We start from the raw sequence: 17,500 nt of genomic DNA, 5'->3' as shown, positions 1-17,500 counted from the left end.
AGAAAGCTTGGAAAGGATAGAAGGGAGGAAGAGGAGGAGAGGGAGGACGAGGAGGAGGAGAGGGAGGAAGAGGGGGAGAGGGGTGAGGTGCATCCGGTATTCAGAATGGTGCCTCGCTGCAGCGCTTCCCCCGGCCCCCCTCTCTCCCCCCCTCCCCCGTCAACTCCCTTCTCCCCCTAACCTCTCCTCCAGCCTCCCCTCCTTAATGTGAGAAACAGCCAGCAGATGCACTGCTGGAGGGGGGGGGGGGAGATCAATTCACCTCTGACTTCATGCACTTTCTATCTCTCGCTAATCTTAAGCTCCTCCTCCTCCTCCTTCCCGTTCTTCTCGTTTAGGACGTTTTGATTGATCAATTAACTGCTACTGATTGTCGACTTGGTTGGACTATATTGCCCTCCAAGGGAGCTTGGACTGCTACATCATTAGTGCTTCAGGAAAAAAGACCAGAGATTTTCCTCAGCAGAGATAGTTGCCATGGTTGCGAAACTTGTAGTTGTATATATGCCTGAATGTATCAATGCCTTTGAATACGGCATATCCCTCATGCTGTTTTATATGCCGGGGGGTTGTGTGCCCGTGGGGGGACTTTGAAGGATCGCAGGGGGTACTAGGACATTCTCGAAAAAGGAGAAGAAAGAAGGAGAAACTGCAAAAGGGATTGAGCTAAAACAGAAGCACACAATGTTTCCGTAATAGGATTAAGGTGCTCCCTGGCCCTCTCTGACTTTGATGCATGCAGCCAGCAGTGTCATGTCGCTAAGCCATCCAAGTTTCTTTTTAAGAGAAAACTTTCAGAATTCAGGTCAGGTCACAAGAAGTTATGCGAAAAGCCTAATTAAGTTTTCCCTAACCGAAATATTTTGTGCTGGGGTACTTGGCTAAGGAAATATCTTTGAGGGGGGTACATTATTATAAATAGTTTGAGGACCACTGTTCTATTTTACTGAATGAATCAATGCCGTCCTCTTGCCGGATTATATTCTATTTTACAGTCTTTGTGACTGAAAGCATCATGGTTATTTTATAATCAAAATTACTGAATATATCAATGCATTCCAGGTGACAGAATATATCAATGTTGTGTTGTAGTCTATATGATTTAATGTATCAATAAAGTCTTTATTACTCAATGAATCAGAGTTATTTTTATTATCTTAATGAATGAATGTATTACTACAGTCTATTTTACTTAATATAGCGATGTTCATGTACATCTATTGATGACCTTTCATAGTCGATATGACTGAATGTATCAATGTTATTTTATAGCCCATATGACTGAACATATCAATGTTATTTTATAGCCCATATGACTGAACATATCAATGTTATTTTATAGCCCATATGACTGAACATATCAATGTTATTTTATATCCCATATGGCTGACTATATTGATGTTGCATAGTCCTGTTTATGTGACTGAATATATAAATGCTACTTCACACATTCACTCTACAAACAACAACATGTGTGAACGTGCAAGTTCTGATGAGGGTATTTCAACAAGGAACCCAACACAGGGAAGCAGACGTCAGCCCAGGTGAGGGTCAAAGGGTATTGGTGAGAGTGAAGTAATAGAGTAACCTCAAACAGCCTCACATGGTGACAACACCCATTAAACGGGCCAGGAACAACCATACAACCGTGCATCACTTTTAAAAGGTGAAAGAGGAGTCCATAACGTGTCACACATTTCCCTGACAGGCGTTTATGTAAGGTTTCAGGGCAACTTTTAGAAGACCTTCATAGGTTTGTTATTTTTTTAGGACATTTGAGGTGAAGAAAGGCTTTACAGACACACACACACAAACACACACACACACACACACACACACACACACACACACACACACACACACACACACACACACACACACACACACACACACACACACACACACACACACACACACACACACACACACACACACACACACATACACACACACTCACAAAACAGATGAACAAGGTGGCAGCCGTCATTAAACACACAACATCACGGTAGGTTGTGAGTGGTGACAGCAGCATTAGGTTGAGTTGTAGCATCTGGATGCTGAAAAATGGACATTCAACACACATACAGCTTCACAGACTAACAGAACCATGTTTCAGGTTACTCTTAGAGTCCTTTCTTCCTCCCACTCCTCCTGTCCTCTGCCTCCCACTACCTCCTCTCATCTTCCTCCTACTCTCCCATTTGCCTCCCACTCCCTCCTCTTCGCCTTGTCTTCCACCCACACTTTCTCTCCTCTTCCTCCTACTCTCTCTCCTCGTCCTTTTCCTCCCACTCGTTCTCTCCTCCTCCTCTCGGTCCCTCCTCCTCTTCCAACCCTCCGCTTTCCCTCCCACTCCTTCCTCTCCTCCTCCTCTTCCACCCACTCCCTCATTTCCTCCTCCTCTTCCTCACTACTATTTCCCTACTCTTCATCTCTTCCTCTTCCTCCTCCTCCTCCTCCTCCTCCTCCACCTTCTCTCTCCTATCATCTCCCTTAAGCTAGCTCTCCATGGTGCCTGGGCAGGTGGTGGGAGGGAGGACATTGGAGGACGTTGCTTCATCCTGGTATGATAATGGCAGCATTCCCCCGTGCTGTTTCAGCGCTCTGGATCATCAAACACATCGCTGGTCTTGAGACTGACTCAAACCTCAACTCTGACCTTTGACCTCAGCTTCTGCCTGAGTGTGTCTCTCTTATCCCTCGATAAGAGAGACACACTCACATACAAGCACACTTACGAACAAGCACACACACACACACACACACACACACACACACACACACATATGCACACAGACCCACATACATTAACACAGACACACAGACACACACACACACACACACACACACACACACACACACACACACACACACACACACACACACACACACACACACACACACACACACACACATATAGAATCAAACCTATACACATACGTACACACAAATACACACACACAGACACACACACACTAACACACAAAAATGCACACACATAGCCCAAACTTGCAGAATGCAGATGCACTGTAGTTTATGTGAACATGTATTTGGTTATATAATGCTGAGCAAACCCACCCACACTGACACACTATCCACATCTTTGCTTGCTTCCAGATCCCTGTGTGTGTGTTTGTGTGTTAAAGTAGGACTGGTTGGTATCTGTGGAGACATAACTGTATTATTGCATCAGTAGAAGTAGTAAGTGTGTTTTAATTGCTATGCAAAGAAAGGCATATTTATGTTGATTAGTGTGCCTGCCTGTGCACAGCTAATGAACTTCTTAGCAGCAACAATCATCTCCTCTGCCTAAGAACGCATCACTACTCCTTCTCATCTTCCCGGACGGCAGAATCCGTCCTTAAAGTGAGTTCCTTAACTGCACCTCCATCATCCCTTCCTTAAAACAGGGACGCTATACCACAGGTAGGATAGAGAGGGTCAACAAGTGTGTTTAGGGTACCATTCATGGCCACATGGATGTTATCCAAAGCATCACAATGTGATTCTATTTCAAAAATCTCCATGACCGCCACCATTTAATTTCAGCAGTTCATTAAATGGATTTATGTTCATGATTTTCACAGGACTACATCTCTCTTTTATTTTCACAATATGGAGTATCGACAAGAAAAGACCACATGACGCACTCTGATCTACAAGCCCTATTGTCTATACAGAAAACAATACGACATTCAAGCCCAAACACATTTACACACACGCACGCACGCACGCACGCACGCACGCACGCACGCACGCACGCACGCACGCACGCACGCACGCACGCACGCACGCACGCACGCACGCACGCACGCACGCACGCACGCACGCACGCACGCACGCACGCACGCACGCACGCACACACACACACACACACACACATTCAAAACACACAAACTGGTGTGCATGTAAACACAATGAGCCATAGATCATGCAGGGGAGCCAGGTCCATATAAAGCTGTCTGGTTTAGCTGTGCACTGCAGGCTCTATTAAACATGGTTAATGGATCAGCTTGAGAGAGGCAGCTTCAACCTGGCCATCCATGCCACACATAACATCATACTGCTTTCAAATAGTATCACAGGCTGCCATATTATCATATGACCACCCATTACCAGATGAGACTGAACATAATGTAATACCAGGTGAGACTGACCATAATGTCTTACCAGGTGAGACTGACCATAATGTCTCACGAGGTGAGACTGACCATAATGTCTCACGAGTTGAGACTGAACCGAATGTCAAACCAGGTGAGACTGAACATAATGTCAAAGCAGGTGAGACTGAACATAATGTCAAAGCAGGTGAGACTGAACATAATGTCAAACCAGGTGAGACTGAACATAATGTCAAACCAGGTGAGACTGAACATAATGTCAAACCAGGTGAGACTGAACATAATGTCCAACCAGGTGAGACTGAACATAATGTCATACAAAGTGACAATAAATGGAGTCATAATGATATCTGCTGATATCTTCTGTCCTAGAGACTTCCTGCAAGGCTCTGCACTCGCTACACTAGTCGTGGACCCATCTGTTTGCGTATGTGTGTGTGTGTGCGCGCGCGCGTGTGTGTGTGTGTGTGTATGTGTGCGTGTGTGTGTGTGTGTGTGTGTGCGTGTGTGTTCCCTTGTGTGAGTGTGTGCAATACTGGGGTTGCCAGGTGTGTGATAGAGAGATAGAGGAGCCTATTATTACGAGACATGTGACCCCTGGGGTCTTAGGTTAAATTCCCAGTATCTGAGTTACACACACACTCTCTAAGCACTGATGCCTGGCAAATAGAGAGGGGGGGAGGAGGGGGTTCTTGGAAAAGTACTATTTTGTTCAGCACTCTACCCCTAGAGAGAGCCACACACACACAAACACACACACACACACACACACACACACACACACCCACACACACACACACACACACACACACACACACACACACACACACACACACACACACACACACACACACACACACACACACACACACACACACACACACACACACAACACACACACACACACACACACACACACACACACACACACACACACACACACACACACACACACACACACAGGCACTACAACACACCTTTTGGCTGCTGTAGGATTAGGGAATTGTGATTGTGTCAACATATTTCCCAATAGGCGTCAAACACAAACACACACACACAAACACACAAACACACACACACACACACACACACACACACACACACACACACACACACACACACACACACACACACACACACTGACGTTGACTACATACAACACACACTCTCTGCAAGACAATGACAATCTACAAGATACCTTGCATACACAATAATCAGTACCTGCAAAGCATATTGGATTTGTAATACAAAAAATCACTATTCATATCAAATATACACCCTCCGACTGCATAACACTGACTGCATAAACATTGCGAACAGTCACAATATTGTTAGAGCACCTTAAAGGTCCCATGGCATGCCACCAGGTGGGACGTGATTAGCCGATTACAAGCCGTTCTGGAAATCTGCCCCTTATGATATCACAGGTGGGCGTGTCCACCTAGATGTGTGACGGCTAGATGAGCAACGTTTGCTACAGTTCACTGGGTAGGCTGGTAGACTGATGTATCCAGCACACATCTAGGTGGACACGCCCACCTGTGATTTCATAAGGGGCAGATTTCCAAAACGGCTTGTAACGGCTAATCACATCACACCTGGCGTGCCATGGGCCCTCTAAGAACATAACATCTCCTGGACCTTTAGTAGACACCGAAGCCCTGTGTGATCGCTTCCGCCGAAAACATGTTTAATATAAAGTCACTAGCAGCCAGCTTCACAAGCCCACCATGCAATCACAAGCTTGCACTGAGGAACCCACCAGCCTGCGAGGTGTCCAGTCTTTATTTCCTTATTAATGCTGCAGTCTTATGTAATAAGTTAGCGGCGCGGCGGCGGCCGCAGAACAGACCTGCACCATGGTTGGATTCCCACTCCAGGCCCCCAGTGTGCAGAATCCATATGCTCAGGGTTTTTATATGGAAATTAATACATGTGAATAGATTTTGTTTCAGAGAGATTTCTTCAACGTGGTGTCATTTTGCCAAATCACCTAAGTCCATGCAAGTTCCACGTAGAAGAAAAAAAGCACCCGTTGAAAACGCATCCTTAGACTGCCTCTTAACTCGGGAGAATGACCAGGAATCAACTTTTCGTGGATCTCCTGAGGTGTAGTAAAGCATTGATAGTAGTAGGTCAATTCAGCAGTACGCCAGTAAAGGTTAGAATGGGTAGTTGGCTGACTAAAGACCAAACTGCCATGACAACCTGTTGGCAAACTACGATGGCCTTGTCACAGGCATTGCGATTGGATGGAAACGGTTTCACTTGCAACAGGTTGACGGGACGCAGCCAAAAACATTCTTATCGTCCTGGTAACCGGACTAATTTTCAATCTGACCTGCCGATGGGCCGATGTTGCCCGTTGGGCGACCAGTGCGACCAGTGCTCTGAGGTCATCATCCCTGGATGTAAAGTGACCGGCCCACTCTCTCCCCATCTCTAGATGGAGAGCCACGACGTGATGTTCAGCTTGAGATACAGTATCAACCTCCTGTTGCTGTTTAGAGCAACAGCGACCAATGGAATTTGGCCAGCAGGTTTTCCTTTGTTCTGCTTCGATGCAAATCAGACAAGCTGTTATTAAACACAGATGTTGTTCGGGTGGAGAGAAAAGAAACATGATCGCCAAATTAATCACTAGGATGGATTGGGCTACAAACCAACATGGCAGCTCTGGGATTAGTTTTTCAACATGCTCTTGGACAACAATGGAAGTCTAAACCGCTGACAGTATGGGCGTCTGCCCTCCGGATTGCCAGACAGGCATTGCATGAGAGACAGACAAAGGCATTGCTGTTGTTGATTGTTGTTGTTGTGGTTTTTATTCCTTGTTTGATGTTGTTCTACTGGGAAGACTTGCAATGGAACAAACCTGGCCAAACGTGGTGGCCTTGTGCTTCCAGTTCAACAGTGTTATGTTGTACATACTGGGGATCAGTGATACACATTAAAATGGACAGAACTGTAAAGTTCAGTACAGTGGCACACTCACACATAACATAGCATATTCGGAAAAAACGAGTTAAATTGAATACAGCCTACAGTGTGAACTGTATTCTTCCTGTGTGTATCTGTATAAGGCCTGTCAATATATATATATTTTTTTAATACTTGTCGTTTGTGCATTTGTGGTGGTGACATGTATCATATATATGGGTTTTAATATGACATGTGTCAGTATGTATGTGATTTGTATGTATTGAGTGAGTGGCTGGGCTGGAATTGAAAGCGTTTGTGTGTGTGTGTGTGTGTGTGTGTGTGTGTGTGTGTGTGTGTGTGTGTGTGTGTGTGTGTGTGTGTGTGTGTGTGTGTGTGTGTGTGTGTGTGTGTGTGTGTGTTTGTGTGTGTGTGTGTGTGTCCCAGACCATTGTGTTTACCGTAAGCAAGTCTACATCTGATTGAGAGGTCCTGATGCGCAGTTGACAGGTTGGCCTTGTGCTGTTGACAACCCACTCCATCGCCATGGTTACGCAGCATGCCTTTAAGAGCGGTACTGGAGGTACCGCTCTTAAGACATGCAATGTTTTTAATTGCACATGCTAAGGGTATCAAACACATTCAGGACTAACCCTAGAGGGGCTACACATAGGCCATACTGTTAATTTTTTTCTATGAATGAAGTTTTGAAATTAGCTAGCTCATTATATATATATATATTTATATATATAAAAATCCAAATATATATATCTATATATAGTAAATACACACATACAAGCAGTTGCACTGTGTCATTCCGTCTTACACATTTCACACAGCGACACGCACCAGCAGCACAATAGCGCAGCACGCCACCAGGCAGCTCATAAAACACGTTGTAATAGGTGTCAAACCCGCTGTTTCAGTGAGCGCCCCTAGAGCCCCAACAGGCAGCTACAGCTTTCTTTATCTATTATTTAGATTGTCTCTTTACGGCCATCCGCACCGCTAAAGAAACGCCGGGCGACACCTCCAGCCGGCCTGACACCATGCTAGCGTGCTAGCGACGGCCATCGCTAGCAGGGTGTTGCTGTGATGTCTGCCGCCGTTGTTGTCGGGCAGAAAAATCCTAACTGCTAAAAGCACTGTACCCAAGGGACTTTTGCCTTTAACTGATCCTACATGAATAGGTTTTGTTTTTCTTTTCCACGTGTCCATAAGAAGTGTGAATAATCCTAAATATTTATTCAAAGGCTCAAATACAGAATGATCAGTCTTATGTTAATGCTAACATGTCAAATATAAATGTCATGAACACACAAAACACACACACACAGACACACACACGTCGTCACAACAAACAAACACACAGATACACAGACACATACACACACACACACACACACACACACACACACACACACACACACACACGCGCGCGCACACACACACACACACACACACACACACACACACACACACACACACACACACACACACACACACACACACACACACACACACACACACACACACACACACACACACACAAAAAAACACACAGACACACACACACACACACACACACACACACACATGTCCTCACAACACACCATGCAGTAATGGAGATTAATGGGGACGTTTAGACCCTGCTGAGCGCCACCTGTCCAAGCTTGGATCCACCTAGGGCAGCCTTTCTCTGCTCCGTGCCCAGGAAAGAGAGGCTATCCTGGGGCAGGATCAATCATGTAGGTCCCTGACAGGCTGGTTCTTTGAAGCCAACCCCCACAGCTGGACCATCAACATGGGGCATGTCTGTCCACCGTGGTTGGACATCAGGTCAACCGGATCAGACCTGGAGGCCTGCCGAAGGCTACACCATACAGACTTATGCACATCTATCTGTGTTTGTTGTCATGTGCCTCTCAATACACAGGAAAACTCGTTCAACTGTCTTTCTAGGGACCCGTAGATATAAAACACGTTATGATATGTACACATATATGCATATGGCCCAACACAAACACACACACACATAGACCCACAAAATGACACGCACTCACGCACACACAATGATACTCACACACACATATGTTGTGTTTATCCCTGCCGAAGCCCAGTCCAACAGACTGGAACAGTGTCAGTGCAACTGAATACTTGAGGAGAGAGTGAGACAGACGCTGAGATAAAGCAGAGGAACAGACCTGGAAACAACACACTGGTGGTGACCAGATTAGCTCCCTAAAGCTCCCATAACAATGTGAGGACATTTAAAGAATTTAAAAGAACAGCGGCGCATTATCGCCAGTTCAGTGTTGATCTCTGCAACACTCAACTGTTTTGGTAATTTAGAATTAAGTTGTATTTCATTGAAGTGGCTATACACAAACTATTATTTACTAACAGATCCCACTGCCCATCGGCGTTAAACTAAGGTTAAAAAGGTCGAGGATGAAATGGAGGCTTATGTTTATTCATGTTTATTCATGTTTCACATGAACTATTAATTGATAGATAGGCTAACGGTGGCAGCACTCAAAGATTCACAACAAATGGCGCGATCTGGCTAACAACACTCCCTATTAGCATAATTAACGTTGTCGCGGTAACGCACTGCAGTCCTGAGACAGCAGTTAAGACCGCCTTGTAGACCAGCAAAAAGACCCGAGCACGGACACACACAAAAGCTTTAGCATCAACACATGCACAGACACCGTGTACGCACACACACACAGCAGAGCCGCAAGTTAACTGCATCCAACGCAAGGTTTTAAGGCCCTTGCAAACACGACCAGATGTATACTTAAACTCCAGGCTGCATGCTTTGTGGCGGGTTATGTCATCGCTTTGTGTGTGTGTGTGTGAGTTTTAGCTAGCTTATCGCATGCACAGCCCATTGAATTCCACCTCAACACTGCATTGGGAAAATATTTCGAAACCAAACCGAAAGATGTGTGTGAGCCTCCTGTAGTCCGGTAGGAGCGTTGGAACACAGGCCTACAGCATGACGTAATACAGGGAGAGATAGGTTAGATTCAACACAGGCCTGTATGTTAAAGATAGCACAGGATGCCCGAAGGAGGGAGACCGCACACCAGAGCTGCTCTTCCTCTCTCTCTCTCTCTCTCTCTCTCTCTCTCTCTCTCTCTCTCTCTCTCTCTCTCTCCCTCTCTTCTATCTCTCTCACTCTCCCTCCTACTCGCTCTCCTACTCTCTTCCTCTTTCTTTCCATCTTTCTCCACCTCCGTTTCTCTGCACCACCACTGCAATAATATAAAAGCTCTAGCTGTAGCTAAACGGTTGAGAACAGAAGGGAGGAGAATTCAGATCTGGTTCCGGTTCTGGGAGAGGGATTCGGATTCCTTCTCCAATCCTGCAAGTTCCTGGCTGCCCAGACGTGTGGCCTATTCAAGAGCTAACTCAGACGAAACTCAGGGGCTAAGATAAAGTTATGGCATTGTGACGCGTTTGTGTTTCAAACGGTCATGTTGTGTACCAAGTTACAACTAAAAGGTCTGTTATTGGCTATACAGCCTTTGGGCAGATGCTCTTGTCCCAAGCCACCTACAGTGGCTCTACTGGGATACGTGGCAGAGCAGGAAGAGGTACAGGAGCATCTGGCCCAAGGATGCCTTCGGGTTAGGCTGCCGACATCAGGGTAGGAACCCAGAATCGTTCAGCTTTGAGCAGAACACAAGTGAAGACCAGAGTATGTGCTATAAAAGCTGGCGACCAGGAGGGGTGTGCCACTACACTCCAACCCCTGACACTGTGACTGGGAAGCATGGCGTTGGGGGGGGGGGGGGGGGGGGGGGGGGGGATGTCATGACATTGCTCCAACGTCCTGGAGCTGAACCAGAGCTATGGTCTCTGACGCCAGCACGTGTTGCTGCATAGCGCAGGTGGGGGCGTTCTCTCTCACGTGCACACACACACACATCATAAACATTAAAGTAGGTTGGATTTCCGCACTTCTGGCAGAAATAAGTTCACAATGCGTTACAAAGTGTTACATTTATTACAGTAAGAATTCACACTCAACTAATAAAAGGGTTAGGGTTCATTTACATACAAATGAATTCTTACTAATGACTATTATCCTATTGAATCTTATCACTTACCGGCAAACAATGACTTAATATTACTGACTGTCCTCGCTTGGTCATCATTATGAGAGCAAATGAGAAAGCAAATGACTTAAAATGTCTCCACAGTCCAATGAGCTGTGATGTTCCACAAACATCATTTCATTTACAAACAGAAATGTTCCTCAAATCACCTACAGGGAATGGTAGTGCACTGTGCACTATTCACTATATTTAGTAATTTAGCATATTTAGCCAAAGTTGCCTTAGCAAGGGAGAGAGCCTGATCTGAGCAGCCCATTGGCGACTCTTCCTGATAGCATCAGCAACTAGAACAGGTGAGGTTGGCAAGCTCTGTAACCCATGGGCCTAACACTTGGGCTCCTCTCTAATCGTCATTCTAGAGCCATTCCTCCCTGGCTTCCCAAATCTAGATGTTATCCCCCACTGTCCCAACAAGCTTGTGATTGGCCCAGATCATCATCAGCCTATCTACTTCCATGGCACTGAAACAGCTCAACTGTCTCAACACCCTCCTGCTGCTGGACCAATAACGGCCACTGCTCGTCTCCACAAAAGGTATGGGGAAGCATCTCAGGACGTGGGAGAGCGTTCATCTCCAGCCCACGGCCTGCATGCTAGGCCACATAGTCCACGGAACACCCCTGAATCACACCAGTATCCTGGTGTGATATCCACACTCTCACATCCGACTTTCATGCGGATGTGAGAGTGTGAGTTCTTGCGAGCGTGTGACTATTTGAGTGAGTGTTTTAGAATTTGAAAGTGTGAGAACGGTTAACATAGAAACACAATCATTCAGTGAGTGAAGATTAAGCTGGCAATATAGTCCCACAGAAAAAGAGAAAATATCTAAGAAACCTCAATTAGGAATATGGGATTTTTGAGTACAAAAGCACCTGTATTGTCCTTTAAGTGCAATGTCGGTTTGTGGATTAGTGTCTTCTTCAAGACCCCTTCCTAAATATTCATGAATCATATCGGATCAGAAAGGAAAATTAGCCGCCCTCAATGAATAAACTAAGGACTCGGTTTTGGTTGTACCAATTCATCAGCATCAACATTAAAGTCAGAACAGTGAACACTTATGACAAATGGCAATTAATAGCACTTGAAATTAAACATGGTTCAATTCATCTGGTGACATTCAAACGAGGCACAAAATGGCAGTTTTACTAATCCTAATTTAAACATCCGTTTTTTAAACTGTTGACGTCAGATTTTCTTTTACAGTACTCAAAAGACAAGACTTCGCCCAAAGAATGAAGACTAACTCAAATAAATTAACATATATTAAATTAAATTAAATTCCATTCCATTCAATAAAACTTCAATGAGGCCTTCAATGGCATTACAATTAGTTTAGAAACAGCATGCAATCAAAATACCTTGGTTAAAAGACTGATCCAGAAGTCTGATCAATGAAGTCTGATCAATGTCGGTCAGAAAATATTTGAATAGAGTAAGAGGGTTAGGATAATAATTATAATATAATCGTTCTTATCAAACAGTGCATAATAATACTATTTGCTAATATGATATACAATAATACTCTTTGTTAATACTTAACTACATACTATAATAATAATTACGTAAGCATACTAGGAAATAGTATTACTCTATCATCTACATAATTCAACTCAATATTATATGCAATAATAATCATATCTATTAATAGGTTAAATTAATACTACTTTGATCTTCTGTGAGGGCGACTGCCTTATCAGAGAGTACGGCTGGTATGACATTAAACACGGCCCCTGGGCAAGTGGGTCAAACTAAGTCTCTTTTTCTCTCCCTCTCTCCCTCTCTGCTCCTCCTCCCTATCGGTCTCTAACCCCCTGCCCCCCATATACATCTCTTCTCTATCTCCCTCCCAGTCTCTCTCTGTTTCTACTCCCTCTCTCTCTCTCTCTCTCTCTCTCTCTCTCTCTCTCTCTCTCCTCTCTCTCTCTCTCTCTCTCTCTCTCTCTCTCTCTCTCTCTCTCTAGCTCTCTCTAGCTTGCTCTCTCTCTCTCTCTCTCTCTCTCTCTCTCTCTCTCTCTCTCTCTCTCTCTCTCTCTCTCTCTCTCTCTCTCTCTCCCTCTCTCTCCCTCTAACTTTGACTCTATCTCCCCCTATTCTTTCCCCTTTCTTCCCCATCTCCCTCAGTCGCCCTCTCTGTAAGTATTGGTTAAAATAGAATAAAATCTAAAATAGACAATTGGGAACTTATACACAACCGTTTTTTTTTTAAGATGTGTAATCCTGTTGGTATGCGTTAACATTTGCAACATAGAGAGCAACATCAATATTGTATAAATGCATACGTCTATTTTCTACCTTTATCTACGGCTCAACAAAGAGACGTGTGTCTTTAGATGCTGGTTCATGCAAAACACTTTCAAGACTTGGACTGTTGGTCGTGGAATGGTTACACAAGGGAATGGAATCCCATTTAACAAGAAGGCCCTCTCTCACACTATCTGGTGTGTTTCTATCTGTTGTGTATCAATAGAATGAACAATGGTCTGTGGTTTGAATAAAGTCTTAACCATTGATGCTGTTTAAAGGTGGTTCATATAGCGTTGGATGATGGAATGAGTTAGGATTTAGGCAATTTGAATAGATGAGAAATAAGAAAAAATGTAATCGCTTATGCGACTATCGTGTCAAAATAAGTATGTTTAAAATAATGCAATAAAATATATTGTTCCTCGTTTTTATATCTGCGCTGTGGCAGTATAGCATTAACCACAGTGCAGCTGGCTAGATGCTTCTGTACAAACAGCAGAAACATGAAAAGACTTTGGGTGGAAAACATGTACTTGAGGAAATAAGTCATCAAACCAACGGTTACAAAAATATTGAAATCAAATCCCACGTTCGACAAGCTTCACAATAAGGACAGCCCGCCAATAATACCAATAATAGATAGATAGATGTTGAGTGGTTAACTTAAAAAAAAAGTATTTTTTTAAGTTAAAGGGTAATATTGGATATTCAACAGATATTCGCACTCCGATAACATCAATGTTTGAGTCCCGTGTGACTATGTATATACCTGCCCAGGAGATGGTCGGGCAGAAGCACACTCTCTAAATAGCCATTGTTTGGTCAATGTACATTGTCCAATAAATACACACACACACACACACACACACACACACACACACACACACACACACACACACACACACACACACACACACACACACACACACACACACACACACACACACACACACACACACACACACACACACACACACACACACACAGATCTATAAGAGCTTAGTAAACACCGTTTATGCAATGTTCTTTGTTGCCACTGCATTCCTTTTAATGATCAGGGAACCCCCATTGCTTTACAATATAACACAGGATATGACATCACTTCTCCATAGGCCATCAGTTTGATAGAACATGGAGGTGTGAAGCTGTATGTTCACAAAATACTCTCCCTTTAAAAATATGTATCTGTCTGTGTAGATAGAGATATAGATAGATAGATGGAAGGGTAGATAGACAGACAGACTGGTGGGTACCATCCAACAGACAAACAGGGATACAGTCAGACAGGGAGACAGTCAAGCAGGCAGTCAGACACACACACAGGTTGATACCTCCCAGACAGACAGTTGGTCAGAGAGAAAGACAGCCGGAGAGATGGTCAAACAGAAGGTAAACAGACAGACAGATATTGGATGTACGCGTGGGTACCTTCAAAACATAAGGTAATCAGACAGACAGTCATGTGGACGGCCATGAGGGTACGTTCCAAACAGAAGGTAAACAGACTGACGACAGCTAGCTAAACAGACAGATGGGGGGTTACCATCCAGACAGCAGGGTGGACAGACAGACAGGTAAACAAAAAGACTGGTCAACAGAGAAAAGCCTTCCATACAGACAGACAGACAGGCAGACAGTTAACAGACAGAAGAAGGGGTGCCTTCCAGACAGCATGTCTACAGACAGACAAACAGAAAGACTGACAGGTAACAGACAGACAGACTGATAACAGTCAGACAGGGGGGTGCCTTCCAGACAGCAGGTCTACAGACAGACAGACAGACAGACAGAGAGGTAACAGACAGAGTGGCGAGTACATTCCAGACAGCAGTTCTACGGACAGACAGACAGATAGACAGACAGACAGACAGACAGACAGACAGACAGACAGACAGACAGACAGACAGACAGACAGACAGACAGACAGACAGACAGACAGACAGACAGACAGACAGACAGACAGACAGACAGGTAACAGACGGACAGACAGGTACCTTCCAGACAGCAGGTCCTCCAGAGGCCCGAGTGCGTCATCACCTCTTCGTTCTTCTTGCTGGTCTCGTTCTCGTTGGTGCTCTTGACCTTGCACACGCCGCGCGAGTAGAGCCAGTAGTCGGTTCCCACGGCGATGGTCATGAGGCTGAAGGCGGCGAAGGCCCCGACCGTGGTCAGGAGCATCTGGATCCCGCGGTCAAACACGCCCATGTTCCCGCATTCCACGAAAGGGGGACCCCCTTTCCTCTTCACGTACAGGAAGTAAATATTTGTGAGTTTCCGTCGCCACGCCAGCGCGGATGGAGATGGGGGGGCCAAGGCGGGAGGAGGAGGAGGGGAGGGAGGGAGGGGGGAGGGTGACGAGAGGGCGGGGGAGGCCGGGGAGCTCGGGGGAAATCGTATGGTTGGTTTTCGGGCGGGGGGGTCGGCTCAGCGAGAAGAGGAAGAGGAAGGGGGAGGAGGAAGAGACAATGAGGAGGGGGCTCGGGAAAGAGGTGGTTGCACGTGTGTGTGAGTTTGGTTGTGTGTGTGTGTGTGTGTGTGTGTGTGTGTGTGTGTGTGTGTGTGTGTGTGTGTGTGTGTGTGTGTGTGTGTGTGTGTGTGTGTGTGTGTGTGTGTGTGTGTGTGTGTGTGTGTGTGTGTGTTTGTGTGTGTTTATGTGGCCCTCAGGTTATGTGTTCAGAGCGGAGCGTGCCCAGGTGAGAGCCGGTCCAGCATGGAGCACAGATTGACTCCTCACGCTCTCCTCTAAGTCTTCCAGTGGCACAAGTTCCCGCCCCAGCTCTGGATCAGGCTGACCTAAAAAGTGGCTTTTCAACGGGTGTCACCAGAGACCTGGGAGCCAGACCTACTTTGGGACTCTAACTGGACCACATCTAGAACAGCGTGGCCTGACACAGCAAGTGGGTTCGCAGGGGTTGACTTCTGCTCTGTGTTCTAGTTGGGTTAGGAATGTAAAAAAAAAAAGAAAAAAGGAAACGTAGAAACGTTCACAACTTCGGTTGCTAAGGGTGGGAAATGTGGTATGTGATAACAATAATAACACAGTAGGCCAACCTGATGCTGCCGTGTCAGCCACGGCATGCAAACACACACACACCGAGATTTCTCACAGGCCCAAACTTTCTGTCATACCTACTTGTACATTGGCGGACACGCGCACATGCACTGAGGATGGAGATTGAATGGGGACCAGGAGGAGTGAGGTGGTGGTTATAGCCTCCGTCTGGGAGACGTGGCGGCCTGATCTCCTCTTAAAACGCCCAGAAGGCAACAGCGGACATCTCCAAACGATAAACAGCGTTAAACGACCTCCCTCGAAACTCAACGTGTCGATGTCAGTGAATGATGAAATCGTCTTATATGCGTGCCGCTGTCCCTGTCGATAAGCGACGCTATTCTGGTGGGTCGGTGAGAGGCGAGAAGGAAGACGGACAAGGGGTAGGGGGTTTGGGGGAATTGTCAAAACGAGGGTTTGCGAAAATAAACAAATAAACCAACCGTGATCAAATAAGCAGATTGAAATGTTCCCTACCGATCAACGACGTACTGACGGCCAAATAACCAGCAGGCGACATCCTGCCATGTCTACCGAGAGAGAGAAAAAACACAAAAAAACCCAGAAAGCAGAAACGTTCAATCGCCTCCCCAAAAAAGAAACAATCAGCCCAATGGAAGGAGAGCGAGAGAGAAAGAGGGGGGGGGGGAGAGAGGAAAAAAAGAAACGTGAAATCAAACTGCAGCCCGCTAATTTTTCTTTTTTCTAAAATTCTGATCCCCAGTTTCCATAAGTAGTCCCTAGTTGGCTCTGCAGCGGCGGAGCGGAGTGGCGGCTGAGCGGTGTGCCGGCGGAAGAGCGTGGCGGGAGGGACACATCCAGGCGGAGACGCCGAGCATCACTCGACATGAAGCCGGCCCGGAGGAGGAGGAGGACTCGCCGTTCCTAAATCCGGGCGATCCGAAGCGACGCCGAGACCACCGCGACAACCACCACCACCACCACGACCACCAGACCAGGAGCGATCACTGGACGGACCCTGCACACTCCACCTCTGGGCCATCTAAAACCATCTAGCCTACAACGAG

The 17,500-nt window shown here is 45.8% G+C and overlaps 1 protein-coding gene across 1 annotated transcript in view; it reads right to left on the bottom strand.

Moving 5' to 3' along the window:
• The window catches only part of LOC130380052 (voltage-dependent calcium channel gamma-2 subunit-like), a 34,935-nt gene extending 19,310 nt beyond the window's left edge, over positions 1 to 15,625 (bottom strand). The window contains exon 1 of the mRNA XM_056587235.1: positions 15,415 to 15,625. Within this exon, the coding sequence (XP_056443210.1) occupies positions 15,415 to 15,625 (211 nt within the window). The remainder of the gene's footprint in view (positions 1 to 15,414) is intronic.
• Between the last annotated feature and the right edge of the window lie 1,875 nt (positions 15,626 to 17,500).

The sequence above is a fragment of the Gadus chalcogrammus genome, chromosome 3, assembly GCF_026213295.1.
Source record: "Gadus chalcogrammus isolate NIFS_2021 chromosome 3, NIFS_Gcha_1.0, whole genome shotgun sequence".
NCBI lineage: Eukaryota > Metazoa > Chordata > Actinopteri > Gadiformes > Gadidae > Gadus > Gadus chalcogrammus.
Note: the sequence above shows the minus strand (reverse complement) of the source record. Positions and strands in the feature narration are given on the sequence as shown.